Source organism: Rhinopithecus bieti, unplaced genomic scaffold, assembly GCF_001698545.2.
Source record: "Rhinopithecus bieti isolate Rb0 unplaced genomic scaffold, ASM169854v2 scaffold_55189, whole genome shotgun sequence".
Lineage (NCBI taxonomy): Eukaryota > Metazoa > Chordata > Mammalia > Primates > Cercopithecidae > Rhinopithecus > Rhinopithecus bieti.
The window spans coordinates 1,423,658-1,448,066 of NW_016821812.1; the positions used below are offsets into that span (position 1 = coordinate 1,423,658).

Consider the following 24,409-nt stretch of genomic DNA (forward strand, 5'->3'; position numbering starts at 1 on the left):
TTTTTTTTTTTTTTTTTTGGAGATGGTCTTACTCTGTCACCCAGGCTGCAGTGCAGTGGCACTATCTCGAATCACTGCAATCTCTGCTGCCTCCCAGGGTTAAATGATCCTTCCACCTCAAATTCCTTAGTAGCTGGGATTACAGGTGTGTGCCACCATGACTGGCTAATTTTTTGTATTTTTGGTAGAGACAGGGTTTTGCCATGTTGCCCAGGCTGCTCTCGAACACCTGAGCTCAGGCAATCTGTCCACCTCGGCCTCCCAAACTGCTGGGATTACAGGCATGAGCCACCGCACCCGGCCTACTCCACTTCCTATGGACTTTCCCTGAGACTTCGTCTCCTCATCTGTAAAGTAGAATTCACGCGGCCGGGAGCGGTGGCTCAAGCCTGTAATCCCAGCACTTTGGGAGGCCGAGGCGGGCGGATCACGAGGTCAGGAGATCGAGACCATCCTGGCTAACATGGTGAAACCCTGTCTCTACTAAAAAATACAAAAAACTAGCCGGGCGACGTGGCGGGCGCCTGTAGTCCCAGCTACTCGGGAGGCTGAGGCAGAATGGCGTAAAACCCGGGAGGCGGAGCTTGCAGTGAGCTGAGATCCGGCCACTGCACTCCAGCCTGGGCGACAGAGCAAGACTCTGTCTCAAAAAAAAAAAAAAAAAAAAAAAGAAAAATTCACGCTATGTCTCTCTCTAGGTTGTTGTGATAACTGATTGAATTTTGAGAGACTGTATGTAAAGCACTAAGCATAGTGCCTGATACACAGTAAACATTCAATAGAAGTAGCCATTGTAGTAGCTGTTGTTGTGGTAGCTTCTACAATAGAAGACATGTTACCCATTATAAATGCCTTGCTATTTCCTCCAAATTATTAATTTACTTTTATCCTAGGGGCACACAAAGGAGGTATTTGTCTAACATAAATGTACTTAACATCACCTGTGCAAAGAACTGTAGTGCTAAACACTGCTCGGCCCTAAAGATGAACAAGCAGTGACTCTGCCCTCAGAGAGCATTCAGGGAGTTTTCTAGGGAGACAGGGCATTGCACAATTCCTATCACCTGAGGCAGAAGAGCTACAAGAGAGGTACAGATACAGCCTAGGGCAGCTGAGGCAGCCAGGAGGGTTCATGGAGGCTTTGGCATCTGGGCCATGTCATTCTTCAGGGACAGGCAAGTTGTGAGCAGGTGGATATGGGGGAGAGAAGGGCAAAGGGCCTTTTAGGTAGATGGAACTGTCTGAGTAAAGACAAATAAAAAGCTTGGAGAATGCAAGATGTCCATAGCCAATGGCGCCTGTAAGGGAAGAGTGGAAAATGAAGAAGGCAAGGCTAGGGCCAGGCTATGGGAACGCCTGAAACAACAGGGTAAGAAGTTTGGCGCCGCTACGTGATTGCAAAAAAGCAAACATGTGCTGGCTGGTCTCAACAGGCCTCTGTGGGGGTGATCATTGTGTATGTGAATGAGTCACTGAGTATCTATACTCTCTGACCCAAGTATGCCAGGGGTGATCATTGTGGATGTGAATGAGCCACTGAGTACATGTACCAGGGATAATTGTGTATGTGAATGAGTCACTAAGTATCTATACTCTCTGGCCCAAGTATGCCAGGGGTGATCATTGTGGATGTGAATGAGTCACTAAGTACATGTACTCTCTGACTTAAGTCAAAGTGTCACTACTCACAAGCAACAAAAGGACAAATAGTAAAGTAAAATGAGAACCCCATCAGAGTGTGCCTGAGTAATCTTGTGATTAGGAGGCTGCATCCTTCCCAATAGCAGCTAAATAGAGTTGCTGCAAGTGCTTATCTGAATGCCCAGAACGCTATCAAGATGGCAATCAGTCCATCCCTGCCAGGAGTCAGTTTCCTCCCAGATGTGCCAAGCCAAAGTCCCTGAAGGACTCGGTACCTGTCCCTGGGCCAGCACCATAATCCTATCGGAGCCTAGAACCGTGTGCAGGCGATGGGCAATGGTCAGCATGGTACAGTCTGCAAATGCTTCTCTGATGGTCTCTTGAATCAGTAAGTCTGTCTCTGTGTCCATGGCAGCTGTGGCTTCATCTAAAATCAGAATCTGCCAGAGAAGCAGAAGAGAAAAAAACTCAATTAAATTCCTTAAGCTTTCTGGTTAATCTAGATTTTACTAAAATGTATTTGATTATTAAGTTTTATATCATCTACTGTTTTTTTCTAAGTAAGTACGCATATATGTAAAAAAATCCTTTTACTTAGAAGTGATACAACTTCAAAACCATGTTTGCCTTGATTTCCATAACAGCATATTTGCATAATACTGATCTAGGCTGGGCTCACGCCTGTAATCCCAGCACTTTGGGAGGCCGAGGCAGGCAGATCACGAGGTCAAGAGATCGAGACTATCCTGGCCAATATGGTGAAACCCTGTCTCTACTAAAAATACAAAAATTAGCCAGTTGTGGTGGCGCGCACCTTTAGTCCCAGTTACTCAGGAGGCGGAGGCAAGACAATCGCTTGAATCCAGGAGGTGGAGGTTGCAGTGAGCCAAGATCACACCACTGCACTCCAGCCTGGGCAACAGAGCAAGACTCTGTCTCAAAAACCAAACCAAACCAAACCAAACAAAACTAATCAAATACTTGCCCCTACATGCTCTGTGACAGTGAGTATGTGCAATTAATCCTTTTTTTCCCTTGAATCCAGTATGGCTGGTAACATTAATCTTTCTGGACATTCCTTTTCCTGTTTGTAAATGAAGGGGTTGGATTTGATGAACTTAAAGTCTCTTGCAGTTTTAAAATCTATATCGGCCGGGCTTGGTAGCTCATGCCTGTAATCCCAGCACTTTGGGAGGCCAAGGCAGGCGGGTCATGCGGTCAGGAGTTCAAGACCAGCCTGGTCAACATGGTGAAACCCCGTCTCTACTAAAAATACAAAAATTAGTCTGGCATGGTGGCGCGCGCCTGTAATCCCAGCTACTCAAGAGGCTGAGGCAGGAGAATCGCTTGAACCTGGGAGGTGGAGGTTGCAGTGAGCCGAGATTGTGCCACTGCATTCCAGCCTGGGGACAAAGCAAGACTCCGTCTCAAAAAAAAAAAAAAAAAAAAAAAAAAAAAACTTCTATGTCTATGGTTTGCAGTCGTACAAAACTACTCAATGGCCAGAAACAAAAGTCAGTCTTGGATGAAGTTAACAACAAAGCAACCCCTGTTCTCCCTCCCCAAAACCCGATATACCCAGAACCAATATACCCAAACTCGATATACCCAAACCGATATACCCCAAAACCGACACACCAGAACCCGACCCTGACATACCCAAACCCAACATACCCGAACCTGATATACCCAAACTGTGTCAGGGTTAGAGTTCTCACTGGCCATGCTCTTAGAAAGTGCCAACAGGGTTCACAGCCAGGAATACCTTTGGACCCCACTGCGTCAGGGAAAGGCTGCACTAAAACGTTCCCATTCTCTGCTGCCGCCCCTTCCCTGCCAACCACGAACTGCCTTACCTTACAGTGGCGGAGCAGGGCTCTTGCTATGCACAAAAGCTGCCGTTCCCCCACTGAGAAGTTATCCCCGTTCTCCATCACTTCAGATTCAAGTTTCAGAGGTAGCTGAGCAATCTAGGGAAAAGGAAAGTAGAGATCAGAGGGGTAAGAAACTAAGCTGAATTTCCTGAAAATCCAAGGACAACAAGAAATTATTCTGAAACAGATGAAAGAACTATTAGCCAAGAACCTGCCTCATCTGGAACGAAGGTGCAGGTGTACTGATCATGCGCACTAAGACCCACTTCCAAGGCAGTCCATGATTCCAATAGACTATTCTGTTAGCTTTATACCATTAAAACATCCCAGAAATTCCCATGATTTCATGTCCCCAAAATCCAGTCAGATAGTGGGCCTTGAGTTTTGGTTCTGAAAATACGGTCATGCAATAGGAAATAGAGTAAGGAAAAGTACTCTCCTTTTGAAGTCCAAAGCCGTAGGCCCGTGACTGTGAAACATTTTTTGTAAGCTGCAGAACTTACTCTTCAAATGAGAGGAATCCCGGTAGAGGAAAGGAAAAAACAGAGCTCATCTACTAATAGTTGAATTAGGGCAGGGGATCCTGGGCCTGACTCAACCCAGGCACACCAGAGACCTCACCCCAGGCCAGGGGTATCAATCTGTACACTACAGCTGCTCGTGCGGGCCTACTGAGTTATCCCAAAAGGTCTGCGGTCCTTATGCATACTGTGTGCTTTCTGCAGACTCAATACGTTATGTATCATTTTTTTTTTTTGAGACAGAGTTTTGCTCTTCTTGCCCAGGCTGGAGTGCAGTGGTGCGATCTCAGCTCACTGAAACCTCTGCCTCCTGGGTTCAAGCGATTCTCCTGTCTCAGCCTCCTGAGTAGCTGGGATTACAGGTGCATACCACCACACCCAGCTAGTTTTTGTATTTTTAGTAGATACAGGGTTTCATCATATTGGTCAGGCTGGTCTCGAACTCCTGACCTCAGATGATCCACCTGCCTCAGCCTCCCAAAGTGCTGGGATTACAGGTGTGAGCCACTGCACCTGGCCACGTTATCTATCTTTTGCATACATGTGGATGCTTCAAAGTATGTTACACTGTCATGACTAATAAAACAAATTAAAAGCATCACTTAATTCTAAGTAGTTGTCATTACTATCTTCAATCAATGGATAGTGCAAGGCCAAAATGACCGTGGGCAGTGTGGGAGGTGGGACCGGGAGAGATCAGTTTTTCCCAGGTGTCTGGAAGACTTAGAGAACCCTGCCACGAAGCCTTCGTCCACAGGCATCCTGGCGGCACAGCCAGACCAGACAGGGTGTGGCAATGGCACCGCCGTGCTTCCACCCTCACCATCCCAGCACGGCTCCCCCAGGCTCTTCACTTACACATTCTTTCATGTGTGTCCTCTCCAGGGCATCCCAAATCTGGTCTTCAGTGTACTGGTTGAAGGGGTCCAAATTTGATCTAGGGAGAAACACAGGAATTTCTCAGTGGTCCTGCCCTGAAGTGACCTACTGGCAAAGGCTGTCTGTGGAAGATGTTTAACACACATGCACAGGGAGAGAAGACTCCAAACCCTGACGAACACAGACGGCTCATTCCCCAACCAGCCAGATGGGAGCTCTGACTGCACACTGGGCCACCTCCTCATCTCCATAAAACTTGATTTATTCTTTTATTATTTTTACTATGTAAATAATACTAGTTATAGAACAATTTATAAATGCAAATATCGGCAAATATCCTTCTAGATTTTTTCCTGTGCATGTATTTGTTAAAATACATCTTTCAGGTGGGTGCGATGGCTCATGCTTGTAATCCCAGCACTTTGGGAGGCCAAGGCAGGTGGATTACTAGAGGTCAGGAGTTTAAGACCAGCCTGGCCAACATGGTGAAACCCTGTCTCTACTAAAATACAAAATTAGCCAGGCGTGGTGGTGGGCGCCTGTAATCCCAGCTACTCGGGAGGCTGAGGCAGGAGAATTGCTTTAACCTGGGAGGCAGAGGTTGCAGTGAGCTGAGATCACACCACTGCACTCCAGCCTGGGCGACAGAATGAGACTCCATCTCAACAAACAAAACAAAACAAAACAAAACAAAATAAAATAAAATAAAATAAAATAAAATACATCTCTCCGTACATACAAACTTAGAAAAGCACCCTCTTTCTCTTGGTCTACTGGGTTCACAGCCCTGTCATTGAGCATGGGGCTCCACGACAGCTGGCCTGACCAGGAAAAGAAACGGATCCAGTAGAAGGGTAGAGGAAGAAGGAGAGAGAGAATAAAGGACAAGTCAAGAAAAAGGCAATTTCCTGGCACAGAAGACCAGTTTGGGGGCCATTTTTGCTTACTGTGCCAACAGTATCTACCTCAAGGAAATCAGAGGCGATACCAAAAGAACGAGACTATTTTTTTTTTTTTAGTCTCTGTAACCCAGACCGGAGTGCAGTGGTATAATCTCGGTTCATTGCAACGTCTTCCTCTTGAGATCCAGCTATCCTCCCACCTAAGCCTCTTGAGTAGCTGGGACTACAGGCGCACGCCATGTAATTTTTGTATTTTTTTGTAGAGATGGGGTTCTGCTATGCTGCCCAGGCTGGTCTCAAATTCCAGCGCTCAAGCTCAAGTGATTAGCCTACCTTGGCCTCTCAAAATGCTGGGATTACAAGGCATGAGCCACTGTGTCCGGCCAGGACTAGAAATGTTTAGGACAGGAGAAAATTATCTTTGCCACTGAGGATGAGGGTGGAGAGCTGGTGGTGGAACAGGTATTTGGTGGAAAACTGGGATGTTATAGTAATTGTGGCTGTCTTGTCTTGATCTACACATAACATTTGGAGGTCTAATAATCTGAAAAGTATTAAGAATAATTTGCTTTGCTCATAAAATTATGTCTGGCATGTGGGAAACAGGAAAATCTCTGGGAGAAACATGGACTTTTGCTCTATGCCACACACCTGTCTCCATACCTGGGGTTACTAATTACAGGCATGCAAATACAATCACGTCATTATCACAGAACTCTGGTGAGAGGGGGAGAGCAGGCCGGCACTGCCTCATTTCTGCTTTTTGGGCGTCTCTCGATCTCCTGGGAGATTCTGACCCGCCCTGCTCTCCGGTGCCTCTTGCCCTTTGCACAGCACTTTTCCCGCGTGGAACATGCTCGCTTCTCACTAGCCCTGGCCTAGGAAGTGTTGTTTAATACTGTACAGTTTAATGGGTTGAACTGTGTCTCCCCAAAAGACACCTAAGTACCTAAGAATGTGACCTTATTTGGAAATAGGGTAATGTGCAGATGTAATTAGTTGAGATGAGGTCATACCACAGTAATAGAGAAGGGTGGGCCTTTAATCTCATATGACTGGTCCTGATGAGAGATGGCCATGTGAAGGCAGAGAAACACTGGGAGGGCATCATGTGACAATGGAGGCAGAGGCCAGAGGGTGCATCCGCAAGCCAAGGAATGCCAAAGATGGCCTCAACTACCAGAAGCTGGAAGAGGCAAGGAAGGGTCCTTCCCTACAGGTTTCACTGGCAGCATGGCCCAACTGACACTTTGATTTTAGACTTCCAGCTCCCGGAACTGTGAGATAGTAAATTTCTATTGTTTGAAACCATCTAGTTTGTGGCTTAAACTGTTTGTGACAGCCCCAGGAAACAAATATAGCGAGTAAGTCCATCAGATGCCGCTGGATCAAACAGCAGACATGGAGTCCCCCGTCATCCACAAGGGTATGCTTCAGGGAGCCCCGGTAGATGCCTCAAACCACAAATAGTACTGAACTTAAATGCCAAGTTTTTTTCCCCTATATATATATACCTATGATAAAGTTTAATTTATAAATTAGGCACAGTAAGAGATTAACAATAATGAAATCAAACAATTATAACAATATGCTGTAATGAACATGATTTGACTGTGGTCTCTCACAAAATATAGTATGTAATATTTTTGGACCCTGGTTGCTCATGGGTAACTGAAACTGCAGAAAGTGAAACCACAGAGAAGCAGGAACTGCTGTACACAAAAGTGCAGTCTCCTGCCCACTGAGTAGCCGGCCCTATCAGATTTTCTATGGGTGAATATGACAACAGGCATAACATTCTTATTTTTTGAGCCACAGTCTTGCTCTATCACCCAGGCGCGAGTGCAGTAGCATCTCAGCTCACTGCAACCTCTGCCCCACCCCCCAGGTTCAAGCAATTTTTGTGCCTCAGCCTCCTAAGTAGCAGGGACTACAGGTGTGCGCCACCACACCTGGCTAACTTTTGTATTTTTTGGTAGACACGGTTTCCCCATGTTGGCCAGGCTGGTCTCGAACAACAGATCTCAGGTGATCCATCCGCCTTGGCTTCCCAAAGTGTTGGGATTATAGGTGTGAGCCATTGTGCCCAGCCCAGGCTTAACATTCAATTCACCCAGGTCCATCACACCAGCTGAAGGAGCTTCAGACCACTAAACAATGGGTTCCAGATAGAAAAGGAATGTTTGCATACACTCATAGGTGGTACACAGTAAGGCAGACCAGACCCACCTCAGCAGGGAGCTTAATCAGGAATGGAAAAATATCTTCCCTCATTAGAGAAGCCAGATGGTCCTGGGTCTGACCCACAGACAGAAATGAAAGTAAAGTTATGCATCCACTTAATCAAATGGTTTCAGTTAAGTGATTGGATAGAAAAGTGTCTGAACATGAGGGCAGTTATTTTTAACAATCAGAACCCCTGAAGTCCTATCTTGCCAAAAGTACATTTTCATCTTTGGTTCTTTATATTTTATTTTAGCAATAGTCAACACTGACCACTGCTAAATGAAGCCAAGAATATCTCCCAAAGTGTGAGACAATACAGCAATTCACCCTGGATATAGTAGAAAACACTGTAGTAAACCACGCTGCCCTGTCATCTGCGCTGGGTGCTTCTAGCAGCCTCAGTCTTCACAGCAGGAGATTTTGGGACTCACATACCTTCTTCTATCAGGAAGCTAAAGGAAACCTTATTTTGAGGTATGCAGAAATATGGACTGATTGTGGCTTTTAGTTGTTAAGAGTCAGATTAGGTGAAAAAAGTTAAGAGCAAAAGTAGAGCAAATAAAAAAGACTAGAGAGAACGGCATAGATTGGGTGACTTTCTTTTTTCGTTTTTGAGATGAGGAAGGCAGATGAGACTTTGAAGATGCTGGGAAAAGAAATGTAACTAAAGGTCAAGATCCATAAAGAGGCAAGTCTGTTTTCTGGAGAGATGGAATATCAAGGTTGTGGTTAATAGTGGGGTCGTGACACATGCTTCAGGAGGCAACACAGTGAGTGTAGTGAGTAGAGCCAGCCAGCCAGCCTGGGTTCAAATCCTAGCTCTACCACTTTTAGCTGTGTGCCTTTGGGCAAATTTACTCTCACTCTCTGGATTTCAGTTTCATCATCTATATAAAACAGGCATAAAGGCCAAGGGCGGTGTCTCATGCCTATAATCCCAGCACTTTGGGAGGCAGAGGTGGGAGAATCTCTTGAGCTCAGGAGTTTAAGACTAGCCTGGGCAACACAGTGAAACCTCACTATTTGGTAAAATAAAATATGCATAACAATGGTGTCTGTCTCATGAAGTTTTGAGCATTTGTTAAATACAATTAAGACGGTTATGACAGGTGGGACACGGTGGCTCATGGCTAATCCCAGCACTTTGGAAGGCCAAGGTGGGCAGATCACCTGAGGTCAGGAGTTCAAGACCAGACTGGCCAACAATGTGAAACCCCATCTCTACTAAAAATACAGAAATTAGCCAGGCGTGGTGGTGGGTGCCTGTAATCCCAGCTACTGGGGAGGCTGAGGCAGGAGAACTGCTTGAACCTGGGAGGTGGAGGCTGCAGTGAGCAGAGATCATGTCACTGCACTCCAACCCAGGTGACAAAGTGAGACTCTGCCTCAAAAAAAAAAAAAAAAAAAAATTAATGAGCAGATCAAAAGGAGAGGGCACCTGAAGAAGAAATGCGAACACTGTTTCTTGCTAATGAATGGGCACCAGGAGAAGTGCTCCGGGTAGACAAGGTACCTGTCACTCACAGGGGACCAAGACTCAAGAGAGACCAGAGTGACAGCTGGGGACAGCTCATCGTCAGCCTAGCCAGGCTCCAGACAGTCCTCAGGATGAAAAACACTCCAGCTACGGGGGACAGGACAGAGGCCAGGGCTGGGTTTCCTGGGTCCAGGAAGCACAGGGAGCTCTGGGAGAAGGTGGGGAAAGCTAGGGCCATGAGACAGAGGCCAGCAAAAGTGTTTTAAGGCCTGGATGAAAAGGGGCCTCTCTTCTTGGAGCCAATCATGAGGGCAAAACAATAGAGATCTGCAGAAACACAGGCTGGAGAGCTCAAGCCCACACAGGCAGATAAGGGAGGGCTGGGATGCAGGTACTAGAATGGATCAACATTCTGGCTAATCTAGGAAGGGGTGTGGTCCCACACGATCTGGCCTATGATTTAGATTAATTATATTTGTACACAGAACAACTCAGAAATTTATATCTTGTGACTTTCTGAGTTTTGTTGGTTTGATTTTGGTTTTACCTTGCTTTTCCTCTAAGAGTTCCTTTCAAGTTTTAATTGTTTGCAGGTATCTCAAGAAGAGGTACCCACCCTCAATACTGGCTAATGGTGGTGGAGGCGCAGTTTCCAGATTCAGAGTCTCTAGGAAGTAGCTGAGGAAACAGCTCATGTATCCTGCCTTTGCCTTGGGAAACTCATCATAGGCTTTCTATCTTCTAAGAAAAGCAAAAGAATACCGGCCGGGTGTGGTGGTTCACGCCTGTAATTCCAGCACTTTGGGAGGCTGACGTGGGCAGATCACCTGAGGTCAGGAGTTCGAGACCAGCCTGGCCAACACGGTGAAACCCCGTCTCTACTAGCTGGGCATGGTGGCCTGTGCCTGTGGTCCCAGCGACTCAGGAGGCTGAGGCACGCAAATCACTTGAACCCAGGAGGCAGAGGTTGCAGTGAGCTGAAACTCCAGCCTGGGCGACAGAGCGAGACTCTATCTCAAAAACAAAAGAATACCAAGAGCTGAACATTTTCTGGGATCCATAAGAAACCTGACAGGATAAAAGGAAACCTTAGGGGATAAAGGACAAGTCTGGCATTTAATTTTTCCTCAGTGTCTACTACTGACTAAAAAGCCAGAATTAGAGCTGGCAGAAAATTTAACTGAAACGATTTTCTCACTTTGCACAGCTGACTTCCTGAGCTGCACTCTAAGCTCAGTAGCTACAAACCCAGGACAGCAGTGTACCAACTACTGAGTTAGCCGCAAAGCAGCCAACATTTTTTCTCTGGAGATAAATGGTTCCAATTCCACTAAAGCTACAGGTCTATGATGTTCTACCCACACCAGCTGCACGTGCCCATGGTCAATTCTTTTTTTTTTTTTTTTTGAGAAGGAGTCTCGCTCTGTCACCCAGGCTGGAGTGCAGCGGCCAGATCTCAGCTCACTGCAAACTCTGCCTCCTGGGTTTACGCCATTCTCCTGCCTCAGCCTCCCGAGTAGCTGGGACTACAGGCGCCCGCCACCTCGCCCGGCTAGTTTTTTGTATTTTTTTAGTAGAGACGGGGTTTCACCGTGTTAGCCAGGATGGTCTCGATCTCCTGACCTCGTGATCCGCCCGCCTCAGCCTCCCAAAGTGCTGGGATTACAGGCTTGAGCCACCGCGCCCGGCCAATTCTTTTTCTTTAAACATTTTATATTATTTTAAAAAGCAGAGACGCGGTCTCACTATGTTGCCCAGGCTGGCCTCAAACTCCTGAGCTTAAGTGATCCTCCCGCCTCGGCCTCCCAAAGTGCTAGGATTATAGGCATGAGCCACTGCGCCCGGCATCATGGTCAATTCTTAACCACTAACTCTAGAAGCCCCCAATTCACAAACCCAAATGAAATGCTATAAAATTTTTAAATTAAAACTGAGGCTTATTGGTGGCAGCATTTTCTCAAATTTAACATGCTTTATTTCTTAATTCTCTTCCAAATGATGATTAAAAAAAATAGTTCTTATGGCCAAAGGCAAATATCGTAAGGCTAATTTTTTTTTTTCAAGGTGTTCCTATGGCATTTAAAAATAGAGAGATTTATGGTAAAAGCCAATTAGGCAACATTTTCCTTATTTATTTATTTATTTAGAGATGGAGTCTCACTCTTGTTACCCAGGCTGGAGTGCAATGGCGTGATCTCAGCTTAATACAACCTCCGCCTCCCGGGTTCAAGCGATTCTCCTGTCTCAGCCTCCCAAGTAGCTGGGATTACAGGCATGTGCCACTATGCCTGGATAATTCTGTATTTTCAGTAGAGAGGGGTTTCTCCATGTTGGTCAGGATGGTCTCAAATTCCCGACCTCAGGTGATCCACCCGCCTCAGCCTCCCAAAGTGCTGGGATTACAGGCACGAGCCACCATGCCTGGCCAATAAATTCTACTTTTCTTCTGATATCGCTTGTCTGACCTTATTACCTTAATACCCAAAGAGAATGGTTTATTATCAACCACAGATGCAGTGCACGCTGTCCAGATTCAACTACAGAAATACCAAAATAAACATACCCTAGGGTGTTGACTCTACACAAACACAGGTTCTCACCTGTGTATATTCTGCTGATATACTACTATGGACTACAGGTTTGTGTGCCCCTAGAATTAAATTGTTGAAACACTGACCCCAATGTGATGGTATCTGGAGGTGGGGCTGTAAGGAGGGATTTAGATGAGATCATGGTTTAGATGAGATCATGAGGGTGGGGCCTCAAGAAGAGGAGACACAAGAGCTCTCCTTTCCGAGGGCACATACCACAGGCACACACCAAGGAAAGGCCACGTGAGGACAGAACAAGATAGCCATCTGCAAACCAGGAAGAGGGCCTTCAGCAGACACCCATCCCAGCCTTCCCAGCCTCCAGAACTGAGATAAATAAATTTCTGTTGTTTAAGCCACCCAGTCTATGGTATGTTGTTATATATAGCAGCCTGAGCAGACTAAGGTATCTACCAAAGTTCCTTGAGTTCAAATGCCATTTCCAAAGGTGGAGGGGATAGTTTTAAAACAAGTCTGAACACTGCCTATGATTATTTGAAATCTGGTTGGTACCAATTTTTCTGAAAACGGCTAAAAATTACTTTTAGAATGATTTTTTAATAGACAGGGACACAAATGATGGAAATCCACTGTTTTTAGGAGGGAGAAGCTTAAGGGTAAAGGTAGGATCAGGTAAGCTTAGGAAAGATAATGTGATGCTTTCTCCTTGGTCTGTTTTAATAGGCCAAGAAAGGGATTTTATCTCTGGCATCTTGGCAGATTTCAGAAAGCGACATAATTCCAGAGTATCAAAGAAGACACTAGAAAACGAAATAACACGAGGAGTAATAACGCCTGAAAGCCACCATTGGAACTGGAACTTTTGGCCGGGTACAGTGGCTCACACCTGTAATCCCAGCACTTTGGGAGGCCGAGGTGGATGGATCACTTGAGGTCAGGAGTTCAAGACCAGCCTGGCCAACATGGTGAAACCTCATCTCTACTAAAATACAAAAATTAGCTGGGCATGGGGGAGGGCGCCTATAATCCAAGCTACTCGGGAGGCTGTGGCAGGAGAAATCACTTGAACCCAGGAGGCGAAGGTTGCCTTGAGCCAAGATCGTGCCACTGCACTTCAGCTTGGGCGACAGACAGAGTGAGACTCCAACTCAAAAAAAAAAAACAAAAAACTGCAACTTTTAGTGCACCTAGGAGAAATGACAGAACGGAGTGGGAGGCAGGGGAGGATGATGTTGTTGAGGCTGATGACAGCAGCCACCATTTGCCGAATGCTTACCATTTGCCAATGCTTACCATTTGCCAGGCCCTGTGCTTATATAATGTACATGAACTTACTCAACCTTCACAGCAACAGATCTTTAAAGCATCCCCATCTTATGGGTGAGGAAACAGGCACAAGAATGGTTAAATAACTTGTCCGAAGTCACGGAGCAGAGCTCTGAGCCCAGATCTCTCTGGCCTCTTCAGCGCTGTGCTGCAGGCCTCCCTGTCCCCTTTAGTCAACCAAGTGGCATGTGCAGTGGGGCTGCCTCTCCCTTCTGCACCAGCAAGCACATGGTGTAGTGGGAAAAGCACCAGACTAGAGATGGCGAACTCATGGTCCCAGGGTGTGGTGCTAGCATCGTGTGGTCCCACGTGCCCACCCAGCCTCTAAGCGAGGCACGAGGCATGCATGTGCTCAAGTCCTCACCTGACAGTGCCACTAAACAGCACCGGCTCTTGAGGAATGATGGAGAGTTTGCTTCGGAGGTCGGCAAGGCCAATATCACTGATTCTCACTCCATCAATCTTGATGCAGCCTCCAGATAACTCCACCAGACGGAAGAGGGCCATCCCCAGCGAGGACTTCCCTGATGAGTCAGAAGACATGCCAGAGAGGAGCTGTTAGCAAATTCTGTGAAGACAATGCTGGTTTAGCCTCAGGGCAATGCCAACTGTTTTTCTATTTCTATTCAGTTGTTATTTCAACTGATTAACTGAGATAATGTATAAAATGATAGAAAAAAGTGATTAACTTTCCTGAGATACAAGGCAGACACCTTCAAATGACACAGCTTCAGCCTGAGAAGGAGGGGAAGGGACCATTCCATTTTCACTTTTTTTGAGACAAAGTCTCCCTCTGTTGCCCAGACTGGAGTGCAGTGGCACGATCTCGGCTCACTGCAACCTCCGCCTCCTAGGTTCAAGTGATTCTTCTGCCTCAGCCTCTCGAGCAGCTGGGACTACAGGCGCGTGCCACTACGCCCAAATAATTTTTGTATTTTTAGTAGAGACAGGGTTTCACCATATTGGCCAGGTTGGTCTCAAACTCCTGACCTCGTGATCCGCCCACCTCGGCCTCCCAAAGTGCTGGGATTACAGGCAAGAGCCACTGCGCCTGGTCGACCATTCCATTTTCATGAAAGTAAAATGGAAAAATGCCTCCTGGTTACCTTAGGAACAGGTGCACAGAGCTGAATGCTTCTTAGGCAAAGTCAGGAGAACAGAGATCTTACAGCAAGCAGTTGAGGGGCAAACCAGAGGACAAGATGCCTTTTCTCTCCCTATCCCCTCAATACAGCTGAGAGAGAGACTAAGACAAGGCCTCTTGTTGCCATGGCAGCAGCGGGGGAATGGAAGAAGTTCCAGGGATAAACAAACACACACGGGAAGGAGGTTTTGCCTCGACTCAATGAGTGGCTGTCAATGGCTCTACTGTGACAGGAAACTATGGCAGAGAACAGGTTTGGGGGACCAGTGTTATTACAGTGGTCAGCAGAACCGGTTAACCGAATCTTCATTCGATAAGTTTTACATGAGTAATATGAGACGACATCATCAATCTCCCATAATCTTACTTCTATCATTTTGGGCACACTTCCTTTCAGTCTTTCCTCAGAGTGGAGATCATATCAGAAATGCAATATTGTAATTGCTTTTTTCACTTAACACTGTATTGGCCAGGCACGGTGGCTCACGCCACCCAGCACTTTGGGAGGCTGAGGCGGGCGGATCACCTGAGGTCAGGAGTTCGAGACCAGCCTGGCCAACATGGCGAAACCCTATCTCTACTATAAATACAAAAATTAGCCAGGCGTGGTGGTGTGTGCCTGTAATCCCAGCTACTCAGGAAGCTGAGGCAGGAGAATCGCTTGAACCTGGGAGGTGGAGGTCGCAGTGAGCCGAGATCACATCATTGCATTCCAGCCTGGGCAACAGAATGAGACTCTACTCTGTTTTCCCAAACAAACCAAGACAAAGATTACCAAAAGAACAAACAAACTCAAAACAAAAGCATGTGTATAACAGGCAGTCAACCGTTTTAAAAAACATTTTCAAGATACAATTTTAGTGGTTGCAATATTCTATCATGTGGACATATTCTTGATCAATCAGCCCTCTTAGGGTGAACATTTAGTTTATGTAAAACTTATAATAACGTTGTGTCCTATATCTTAGTGCTGAAACTTTACTGCTACCTCAGATGATTTCCTTGGGAAAGAATCTTAGAACTGAAACTACTATGTCAAAGGATATAAACATTTAAAAGGTGCTCTCTCTATAGTGCCAAAAAGAAAATAAGTTTGCCATAGTCCTGTCTACCTTTCTGCAACTTGGTTCCACGGTTTAGATTTAGAACTACGGTGTTTTAGCTGTTGCATCATTTTCCTTGGCTGAACGCCTGGTTCTTGACCCTCCTACCCTTCTTTTGCCTCCATGTCATAAAAGATCTCTCATGAGGGCCTCATCGAGATCACAGTGATGCTGTCTCTTCAGCACTCATGGAGGGCACAAACAGCCCACCTTGCCCCAGTGTCTACAGCCACAACCCCACTGTCGGGATCTGTCCCCTGGGCATACTTCTGTCTTACAGCCTAATGGGAACCTGAAAACACCCATAAAACTTGGAAGAAGTAATGCCCAGGAACTTGGAAAAAGCTGTATTAGGAGAGTATATTAGGACCCATCTTCCTAATGCAACAATCCCCACATCCTTCTACCAGAAACAAGTTAGGAAACCTGGTTTGTCTAGCAGCATAGTTCTTCTCCTAGAAATGAATGACTCCAGGCCGGTGGGCGCAGTGGTTCACTGTAATCCCAGCACTTTGGGAGGCCAAGGTGGGTGGATCACTTGAGGCCAGGAGTTTGAGACCAGCCTGGCAAATACGGCAAAACCTGGTCTCTACTTTAAAAAAAAAAAAAAAAATTATCTGGGCATGGTGGCATGTGACTGTAATTCCAGCTACTCCAGAGCCGAGATCACACCACTGCACTCTAGCCTGGGCGACAGAGCGAGACTCTGTCTCTCAAAATAAAAAATAAAAAAGAAAAGAAAAGAAATGAATGACTCTGAGAAAAGAAAAGAAATGAATGACTCTGTTCAGAGTTGGGGGACTCAGTTCCTGGCCCCTTTCCCAGATAGAAGAAGGGGAGGGAGACACCCCCTCTGGGCCAAGGCAGTGCTTTAAGAGCTAAGCTAAGGGAGCCAGGTGCAGTGGCTCTTGCCTGTAATCCCAGCACTTTGGGAGGCCAAGGCGGGTGGATCACCTGAGATCAGGAGTTTGAGACCAGCCTGGCCAGCATAGTGAAACCCTGTTTCTACTAAAAATACAAAAAATTAGCTGGGTGTGGTGGTGGGCACCTGTAATCCCAGCTACTAGGGAGGCTGAGGCAGGGGAATCACTTGAACCCAGGAGGCAGAGGTTGCAGTGAGCCGAGATCACGCCACTGCACTCCAGCCTGGGCAACAAGACAAGAGTGAAACTCTGTCTCTAAATAAATAAATAGTTAAAAAAAAAAAAATCTAAGCCAAGGAAGGAATGGTGCTCGAAGCAATGGTTCAAGTTGTTCCACTTTAACAAAAGGTACGTAGATTTGGACCACCTGGACTGGAAGACTTTAGAGTCCTCTGTATCTGACCATCTTTGCATTGATGGAATGTGCTGGTAAGAAAGGCAGTGAAGTCCTCAACTGACATGAATGACCACAGAAGAGTTTCCAAGTTTCCCGTGAAACTTGGAAGAAGCTCTGTTAAGACAGAGTGTAAATCAGGCTTTTTTTTGAGACGGAGTTTCACTCTTGTTGCCCAGGCTGGAGGGCAGTGGTGCAATGTCAGCTCACTGCAACCTCCACCTCCCAGGTTCAAGAGATTCTCCTGCTTCAGCCTCCCGAGTAGCTGGAATTACAGGTGTCCACTACCACACCCGGCTAACTTTTTGTATGTTTAGTAGAGATGGGGTTTCACCATGTTGGCCAAGTTGGTCTTAAACTCCTGACCTCAGGTGATCCACCCACCTTGGCCTCCCAGAGTGCTAGGATTACAGGTGTGAACCACCATGCCCGGCTGCTATGTTCTTTTTCTTGTTTATTTCTCTTCTGTCACTAACTACTGTTTAATGAAGTTGTGGTGCCTGTTTTGCCTGTCTCACCTGTGTTAAAGGGAAATCATAACAAGGGACATCGGTCAGCTTTCAGAGGAGCCGTGTACCCCTGGGGACCAATGCAGCAGAGGGGCTCAAGGCAGAGAACAGTAAAAAGGCTTGTGGACAGCCATCCTGCTTGGCTGAAGATTCCCTTCCAGCATGAAAGACCTGGAGCAATGTCTTGTTTTGACATGAAGTCATTCCCTCAAACAGAGAGGAGGAAATGGCTTTTTTCTTTTCTTCCTTAGAAAGTTCTTTAAAATAAATTAGCCAGAAAAGATAAAAGCGTTTTTCTTTCTTTTCTTTTAATGGCAAGGTAAAAAGCTAGAAGAGTTTTGATGCCAAAGAAGCATACAGCCTAGAAAGTTAATGAAAACTGAATCAAAGACCTCTTATACAAGGATAAAAAGGCAGTAAAAGAAGGTAAGTTCAATCTTTGAAATGCTATTCAGGAATGAAAGTGAGAAAAAAGGGGCCAGGTGTGATGGCTCACACCTGTAATCCCAGCACTTTGGGAGGCCAAGGCAGGTGGATCATGAGGTCAGGAGATCGAGACCATCCTGGCCAACATGGTGAAACCCCATCTCTACTAAAAATACAAAAAAATTAGCTGGCGTGCCTGTAGTCCCAGCTATTCGAATGGTTGAGACAGGAGAATCGCTTGAACCTGGGAGGTGGAGGTTGCGGTGAGCCGAGATCGCTCCACTGCACTCCAGCCTGGCGACAGAGTGAGACTTCGTCTCAAAAAACAGAAGTAAATCACTCAAGTCCTGACCCTAGAAATCTAAAGGATCTACAGTTACGCGTTTCCTTTTTTTTTTTTTTTTTTTTTTTGAGACGGAGTCTCGCTCTGTCATCCAGGCTGGAGTGTAGTGGCATGATCTTGGCTCACTGCAACCTCGGCATCCCGGGTTCAAGCAATCTCCTACCTCAGCCTCTTGAGTAGTTGGGACTACAGGCATGTGCCACCACACCTGGCTAATTTTGGACTTTTAGTAGAGACAGGGTTTCACCATGTTGTTCTGGCTAGTGTTGAACTCCTCAGGTAATCCACCCGCCTCGCCCTTCCAAAGTGTTGGGATTACAGGCGTGAGCCACTGCACCTGGCCTACTGATAGTTTTAAAAGAAGGCCATGAAACAGCATGTGTCAATGACCTCATTTTTGTAAACCTACATATTACTAGAGGAAGCCTAACAAGATAGCTACCAAAATGTTACCAGTGCTTCTCTCTGGGTGGCAGAGTTGTGGGTGCTGCTCCTCTTTCGTGCTTGGCTGTGTGCCCCAGTGTTTTGCATTGAGAATGTGCACATTTATGACTGGGAACAGCACTCAATGTTAACAAAGCGAGGTCAACAATAAACCTAGAAAATTGGTTTCGGTAGGGGGCTGAGACACTAATGGCTTATCAAACAAACAAGGATCTGGTTTAAAGGGATGAAAGTGGTATTTCATAAACTGCTACGTTCCAATGGATTCAAAGAAGGCTTTGCACATCCTTACCGGATCCTGTCCGCCCCACAATGCCAATCTTCTCTTTAGGTTTGATCGTGAAGGATACTTTCTTCAGGACGAGAGGGAGGTTTTCTCGGTACCTCATCTCTGCATTCTCGAAGGTCACCTCTCCCTCCTGGGGCCAGTCAGGGGAGGGAGCCTTGTTCTTAATTCTGGCAGGTGCTTCCAAGGAGAGAGTCTGGGGAGACAGAAGTGGCCAGTTCAGACTGACCACAGATTCTTGGGAAGCTGCAGGCTTTGTCACAGAGAAATAAAACCAGGAGAACCATAGTAGCCACACCGAGGTAGCTGCCACCCTGTCACCTTGCTAGGAAAGAATCCCTTGGCAGTAAATGCTTATTATCACTAAACCAGACAGAGACAGAGCACAATGGCTACTAAGTGTTATGGCTACTAGCAGCAGCCTGGGGAGGGAAGTGGTGTTTGGACTACCTTTTGTCTCAAGGAATTCTTCCACAAAGCTGCCTTGGGGGCCAAGGGAAAACCGACACAGGCAGACACGAGGTCTTCCACCACTCCACCATAGCAGTTTTTACTGAAATTCTTTGAGATAGGATTCTACCATTTGATAATCATTGGCTTAAATCCGATGGAAGAAAACTAATATTTACTGAACATCTAATTGGATCCTGGCATTCTGGCACATCTTGGTCAATCCAGGAGACACAGACTCTAATTCTAATTTTGCCACTGTGTGACCTGGACAGATCACCACTTCTTCTGCATCTTAGTTTCTTATGCAAGTTGTGGAGACTGGATTAGATGATCTTGAGAATCTATTCCAGCTCAAAATGCTGTGATATAACTGCTTGGGTAATTTTTGTCATCAACAATCATATTTCATGATCTTTTAAAACTCTCTGGCAATTGTCCATGGAGTATATAGCCTTATGGGGGAAGTAAGGGCCAAAGACTGTAGCACTCTGGGGGCTTAAGCCTGAAGTCCAAAACTCCAAGCTGGAAGGACTCTGTGTTGGGACAGTCAGTGGGAGGGCAGGCCTCTGAAATGTGACCGGTTTCAGCAGAGTCCACTTTGTACCACCACTGACCGTAATCCTGACCTCTCCAGCATGAGGCTCTCACCAACCATAACATTTAACTCAAACACTGCACATATGGACACACGGGTCATCTACATATCAGGACAGTGTGCAAAGAGGCTAATTTCTAAATATTAAAGAAGAGCTATTACTAGATACACTGGGCAGCCACCTGCCATCCTTTCTGAGAATAAGAAAGTTACTCATTTGTAAGCTTAAGAAATATTCCACCACTAAGGAGGTTCACTGTCAAAGCAAATCAGTGAAACACATCTCTATTAGAAAATCCAGTTTACATACACTCAGTTCCCAAGTGAAAGAGAAATTTTTCAGGCTGGACACTATGGCTCCTGTCTATAATCCCAGCATTTTGGGAGGTTGCAGGCAGAGGCAGATCGCTTGAGCCCAGGAGTTTGAGACCAGCCTGGGCAACATGGCAAAACCCATCTCTACAAAAAATACAAAAATGAGCTGGGTCTAGTGGTGCATGCCTGTAGTCCCAGCTACTTAGGGGGCTGAGGTGGGAGGATCACTTGAGTCTGGGAGATAGAGGCTGGACTGAGCCGTACTCACGCCACTGCACTCAAGCCTGGGTGACAAAATAAGATCCTCTCTCAAAAATAAAAAAAAAAGGAAAAAAAGAAAAAAGTTAACTTTTCAAAACTATGTTTCAAAGTCAAGTGTTGGGAACTCAGAATATACTCTTCACATATAAATAATGACACAGATGCTTGTAAAGTCTCACAGCAGTTCAATAAAACAGATAACTCTTAAGAATTGAGTTCAATTTGAGAATCTAACTACTTAAAATGCTGCTTCTTTATAAGCAAATTTGTCCAGTCTGCAGCCCCTGGGCTACATGCACCCCAGACAGCTTTGAATGTGGCCTAACACAAATGTGTAAACTTTCTTAACACATTATGAGACTTTTTTTGCAATTTTTTTTTAAGTTCATCAGCTATCATCAGTATTATTTTATGTGTGACCCAAGACAATTCTTCTTCCAGTGTGACCCTGGGAAGCCAAATGATTGGACACCCCTTGATATGGTTTGGCTCTGTGTCCCCACCTAAATCTCATCTTGAATTGTCTAATTATCCCCATGTGTCAGGGGAGGGGCCTGGTGGCAGATGACTGAATCAGGGGGGCGGATTACCCCCTTGCTGTTCTCGTGATAATGAGTTCTCAGGAGATCTGGTTGTTTGAAAGTGTATAGCACTTCCACCTTCTCTCTCTCTCTCCTGCTTTGCCATGGGAAGATATGCTTGTTTCCCCTTCACATTTCGCTATGATTGTAAGTTTCCTGAGGCCTCCCAGCCATGCTTCCTGTTAGGCCTGCGGAACTGTGAGTGACTTAACCCTCTTTTCTTCATAAATTACCCAGTCTCAGTTAGTTCTTTACAGCAGTGTGAAATGGACTAAGACACCCCTGTAGGAAATCACTTTAGGAGTTCCAATTAGGACAGCAGCAAGATGCCTGCCACCCATGGTGAGACAGAAGGGGTTCCTGGGGAAAAGTGGGAAGAGCTGGATAGTCTCAGTATCAATTAAACTTACTTGTTTGTAAGCTGGGAGAGCAGTTTAGAATTAGCTAGAGTTTTTCAAACTACAGAAGCCTGGGTCCTACCCCAATCCACTGCAACAGAATCCAGAGTTGAGGCCACGTTTGTCCTGTCAAAAGCTCAGGGGTCCTGATGGCCATCCCAATTAAGAACAATTGGACTACAGTAAGAATTAAAACAATACATGGTTTTAAACAGTGCTAGGAAAATGCTCCATTAGTCAGTTAAGCTGAACTGACAAGATTCTGAACGTTCTGGAAATTAGGCAATGAAGTTCTCAACTCGACATAAATTACAAATATACTTAGAAACTCTTATGGTAATCTCTTCCCTATTCCAAGCACGGTGGACAGACTGCTGGAGATTCTGTGCGATTAGATACGCAGAGAACACAAGCCTCCTCCTTGTACACCCAGCTGAGGCAGCAAAGGGTAAACCGACTCCAGGAGGAGTCAGATCACAGTAAAAGGCCTATAGCAGTCTGACCTTAATGTAGTGATTGATCCTCTCCACCGAGGTGAATCGAGCTTCTGTCTCGGATGCCAGTCTGACCGTAAACTGGAACAGCCCCGTTAACTGATAATGGAAAACAAAATCAAAGAGATAATTCATTTTCAATATGTGCCAGGCCAATGCTGGAGAACTTCCTTCATCTAGAGGATCACTAAGAACTGAGCACATGCAGCAGCTGGTCTTAGGGACCTAGTTGTTCTCTTAGCTTTGAAGACATACCTGTTACCCCATCAACTGCAATGCTCAGTGAATGCAGGCAGTATTATGGTGCTGCTGGAACCACTTTCTTGTACCCAAAGGCTTTCTATTCATCTTTACATTTCCAGTAACACATATCTGCAGCTGATTCACTTCCGGACTTCCTACTTGTATCTGAGCCCGTTTGTGGGAGTCACAACAAATGGAGATATCAACCTATGAGCAACTAGTAAGAATGCTTCCAGGAAAGTCAAATCAGATACATAATGCTGGCAAATGAGTGAATCTGGAGCCCCCGTGCTCCACAGACTGGGGAGTCTAAAAACAGTCTATATAACGCACTGTCTTCCCCAACCAAATTGTCAAATAAATATTATAGTCTATAATATTTCTTAGAAGACTAGAAAGAGGCCAGAGATGAAAATGGTGGTGAACATAGAAACCCACAAGTAAGAAACTATTTTCAAGATCATATTTCTTTTTGAAGAAAATAGCAACTATTTCTTACACACATGCAACAGAGTTTAATGCCTTTATTCCTGGATTCCACACTTACCTCTCTCCTATCCCTACCTGCCCCAGTCAAATCCAGATTGTTACTGTCAAATCAGCCCACAAGCAACTCTAGGGGTCTAGAGGTGAAATAACGGCTCAGGGTGGAGCCTCCACCAATCATGCCTCTTTTACGTCAGCACAGGAAGAACTCAATAAGCAAAGATGACGCTCCTATCCCAGAGACTGACCTGGACAGCATAAGAGATGGCGAGACCCGCGTAGGCTGGGGGAATCTGCCCATGCATGAGAACGATCATCAGCCCCGTGGTGGTGATGAGGGCGATGCTGATGAGGTCCAGCCGCACAGCCAGCCACCGCATCGCACACGTAAACAAGAAAAAAGGAGCTTGGTTGTCATCCAGCAGCTCCTGGTACCTGTGAGAAAGACAACACCTAATAAGCAAAGAAAGTACCACACAACCCCGCACACGGTCAAAGCTTCAGTGATCACAGGATGGAAGGCACATGTTTACATATGTCCTGTTGCTAACTGAGAGAATGCCCTAGAAACTCAAGGAGGGTATTCTAGGAATTCTGGAGGTATTCTAGGCCACATGCACAGGAGGACATTAAGTTTTTCTAATCTTAGTTACTCTTTAAAAAAAAAAAATCCTATTAAAGATGTTAGGGAAAAACATCTACCTCAGCACAGAGTAAGCATGGGAAAAGAGACTGAATGAAGAGGCTTGTGTCACAGTTTAGAAAAATGTCTTAGGTGAGAGGGCATTTTCTGAAAGAAAGAAAGGTTATAAACGCCAACAGCAGAAATGGTTCAAGACCAGGGAAAAGAAACTCAGAGTGAATATGGGAACACCGTAAGTGTGTGCACACACCGCCACTGTGCAGAATGGCACTTGTTCCCCAGCTGTGGAGCCAAGCACCAGGAGAAGCGAGCTAAACCACAGCAAAAGGGACTCAGGCAACCTTGACTGCTACTGAAGGTGCATGGCACGGCCATCAATAGGGGTCCCAGAGAGCAGACCAGACCCCTCTGAAGGCTCAGTGCACCATGTACAACTAGAACTCCAGAGTAGGAAGTTCTGCTGCGCAGATGTGCTTTGCTTTGAAAAATCACTTTTCCTCTTTCCAATAAAATGTGTAATCTTTAGAGAAAATTTAGAAAATGCAATAAAAATAGGAAGATGTAAAATTCCAATAATCTCATCACCCTGTTAAAACCAGAGTTGATATTCTGCTGCATTTCCTCCCAGCAGTTTTTTTCAATGCACTTACATTTACTGTGTGTAGGTATGTACACATGTATGTATTTAGTACATTTCACTTTCCTTTCTGCTTAAAGTTTAGGAATTATTTTTCTGAGTCATTTAACATTCTGAAAATATTTTTTTCTAAACTTTCTATTCTAAATTTTCTCTCTAAAAATAGTTACCTAACTTTTGCAATAGGCAACATATATACAGAATAGAAAATTTAAAAGTTACAAAAGATTTACCATGAAAAGTCAAGTCTGTCTCCTTCCCATCTTCCAGCTACTCAGTTCTCCCTTCCAGTGACAACTAACAGGTTTTCTTAAATCCTTTCAGAGATATTCT

General features: G+C 45.5%; 1 protein-coding gene across 1 annotated transcript in view; it reads right to left on the reverse strand.

Annotated features, from left to right (window-relative positions):
• Positions 1 to 23,235, reverse strand: part of LOC108521060 (multidrug resistance-associated protein 5-like) — a 27,987-nt gene extending 4,752 nt beyond the window's left edge. Inside the window, exons 1-7 of the mRNA XM_017860636.1 lie at positions 23,045 to 23,235; positions 22,077 to 22,166; positions 18,977 to 19,166; positions 13,763 to 13,922; positions 4,895 to 4,973; positions 3,498 to 3,611; positions 1,917 to 2,081 (exon numbers count right to left, since the gene is read on the reverse strand). Coding sequence (XP_017716125.1) covers positions 1,917 to 2,081; positions 3,498 to 3,611; positions 4,895 to 4,973; positions 13,763 to 13,922; positions 18,977 to 19,166; positions 22,077 to 22,166; positions 23,045 to 23,176 — 930 coding nt within the window. The 5' untranslated portion in view covers positions 23,177 to 23,235. The remainder of the gene's footprint in view (positions 1 to 1,916; positions 2,082 to 3,497; positions 3,612 to 4,894; positions 4,974 to 13,762; positions 13,923 to 18,976; positions 19,167 to 22,076; positions 22,167 to 23,044) is intronic.
• Between the last annotated feature and the right edge of the window lie 1,174 nt (positions 23,236 to 24,409).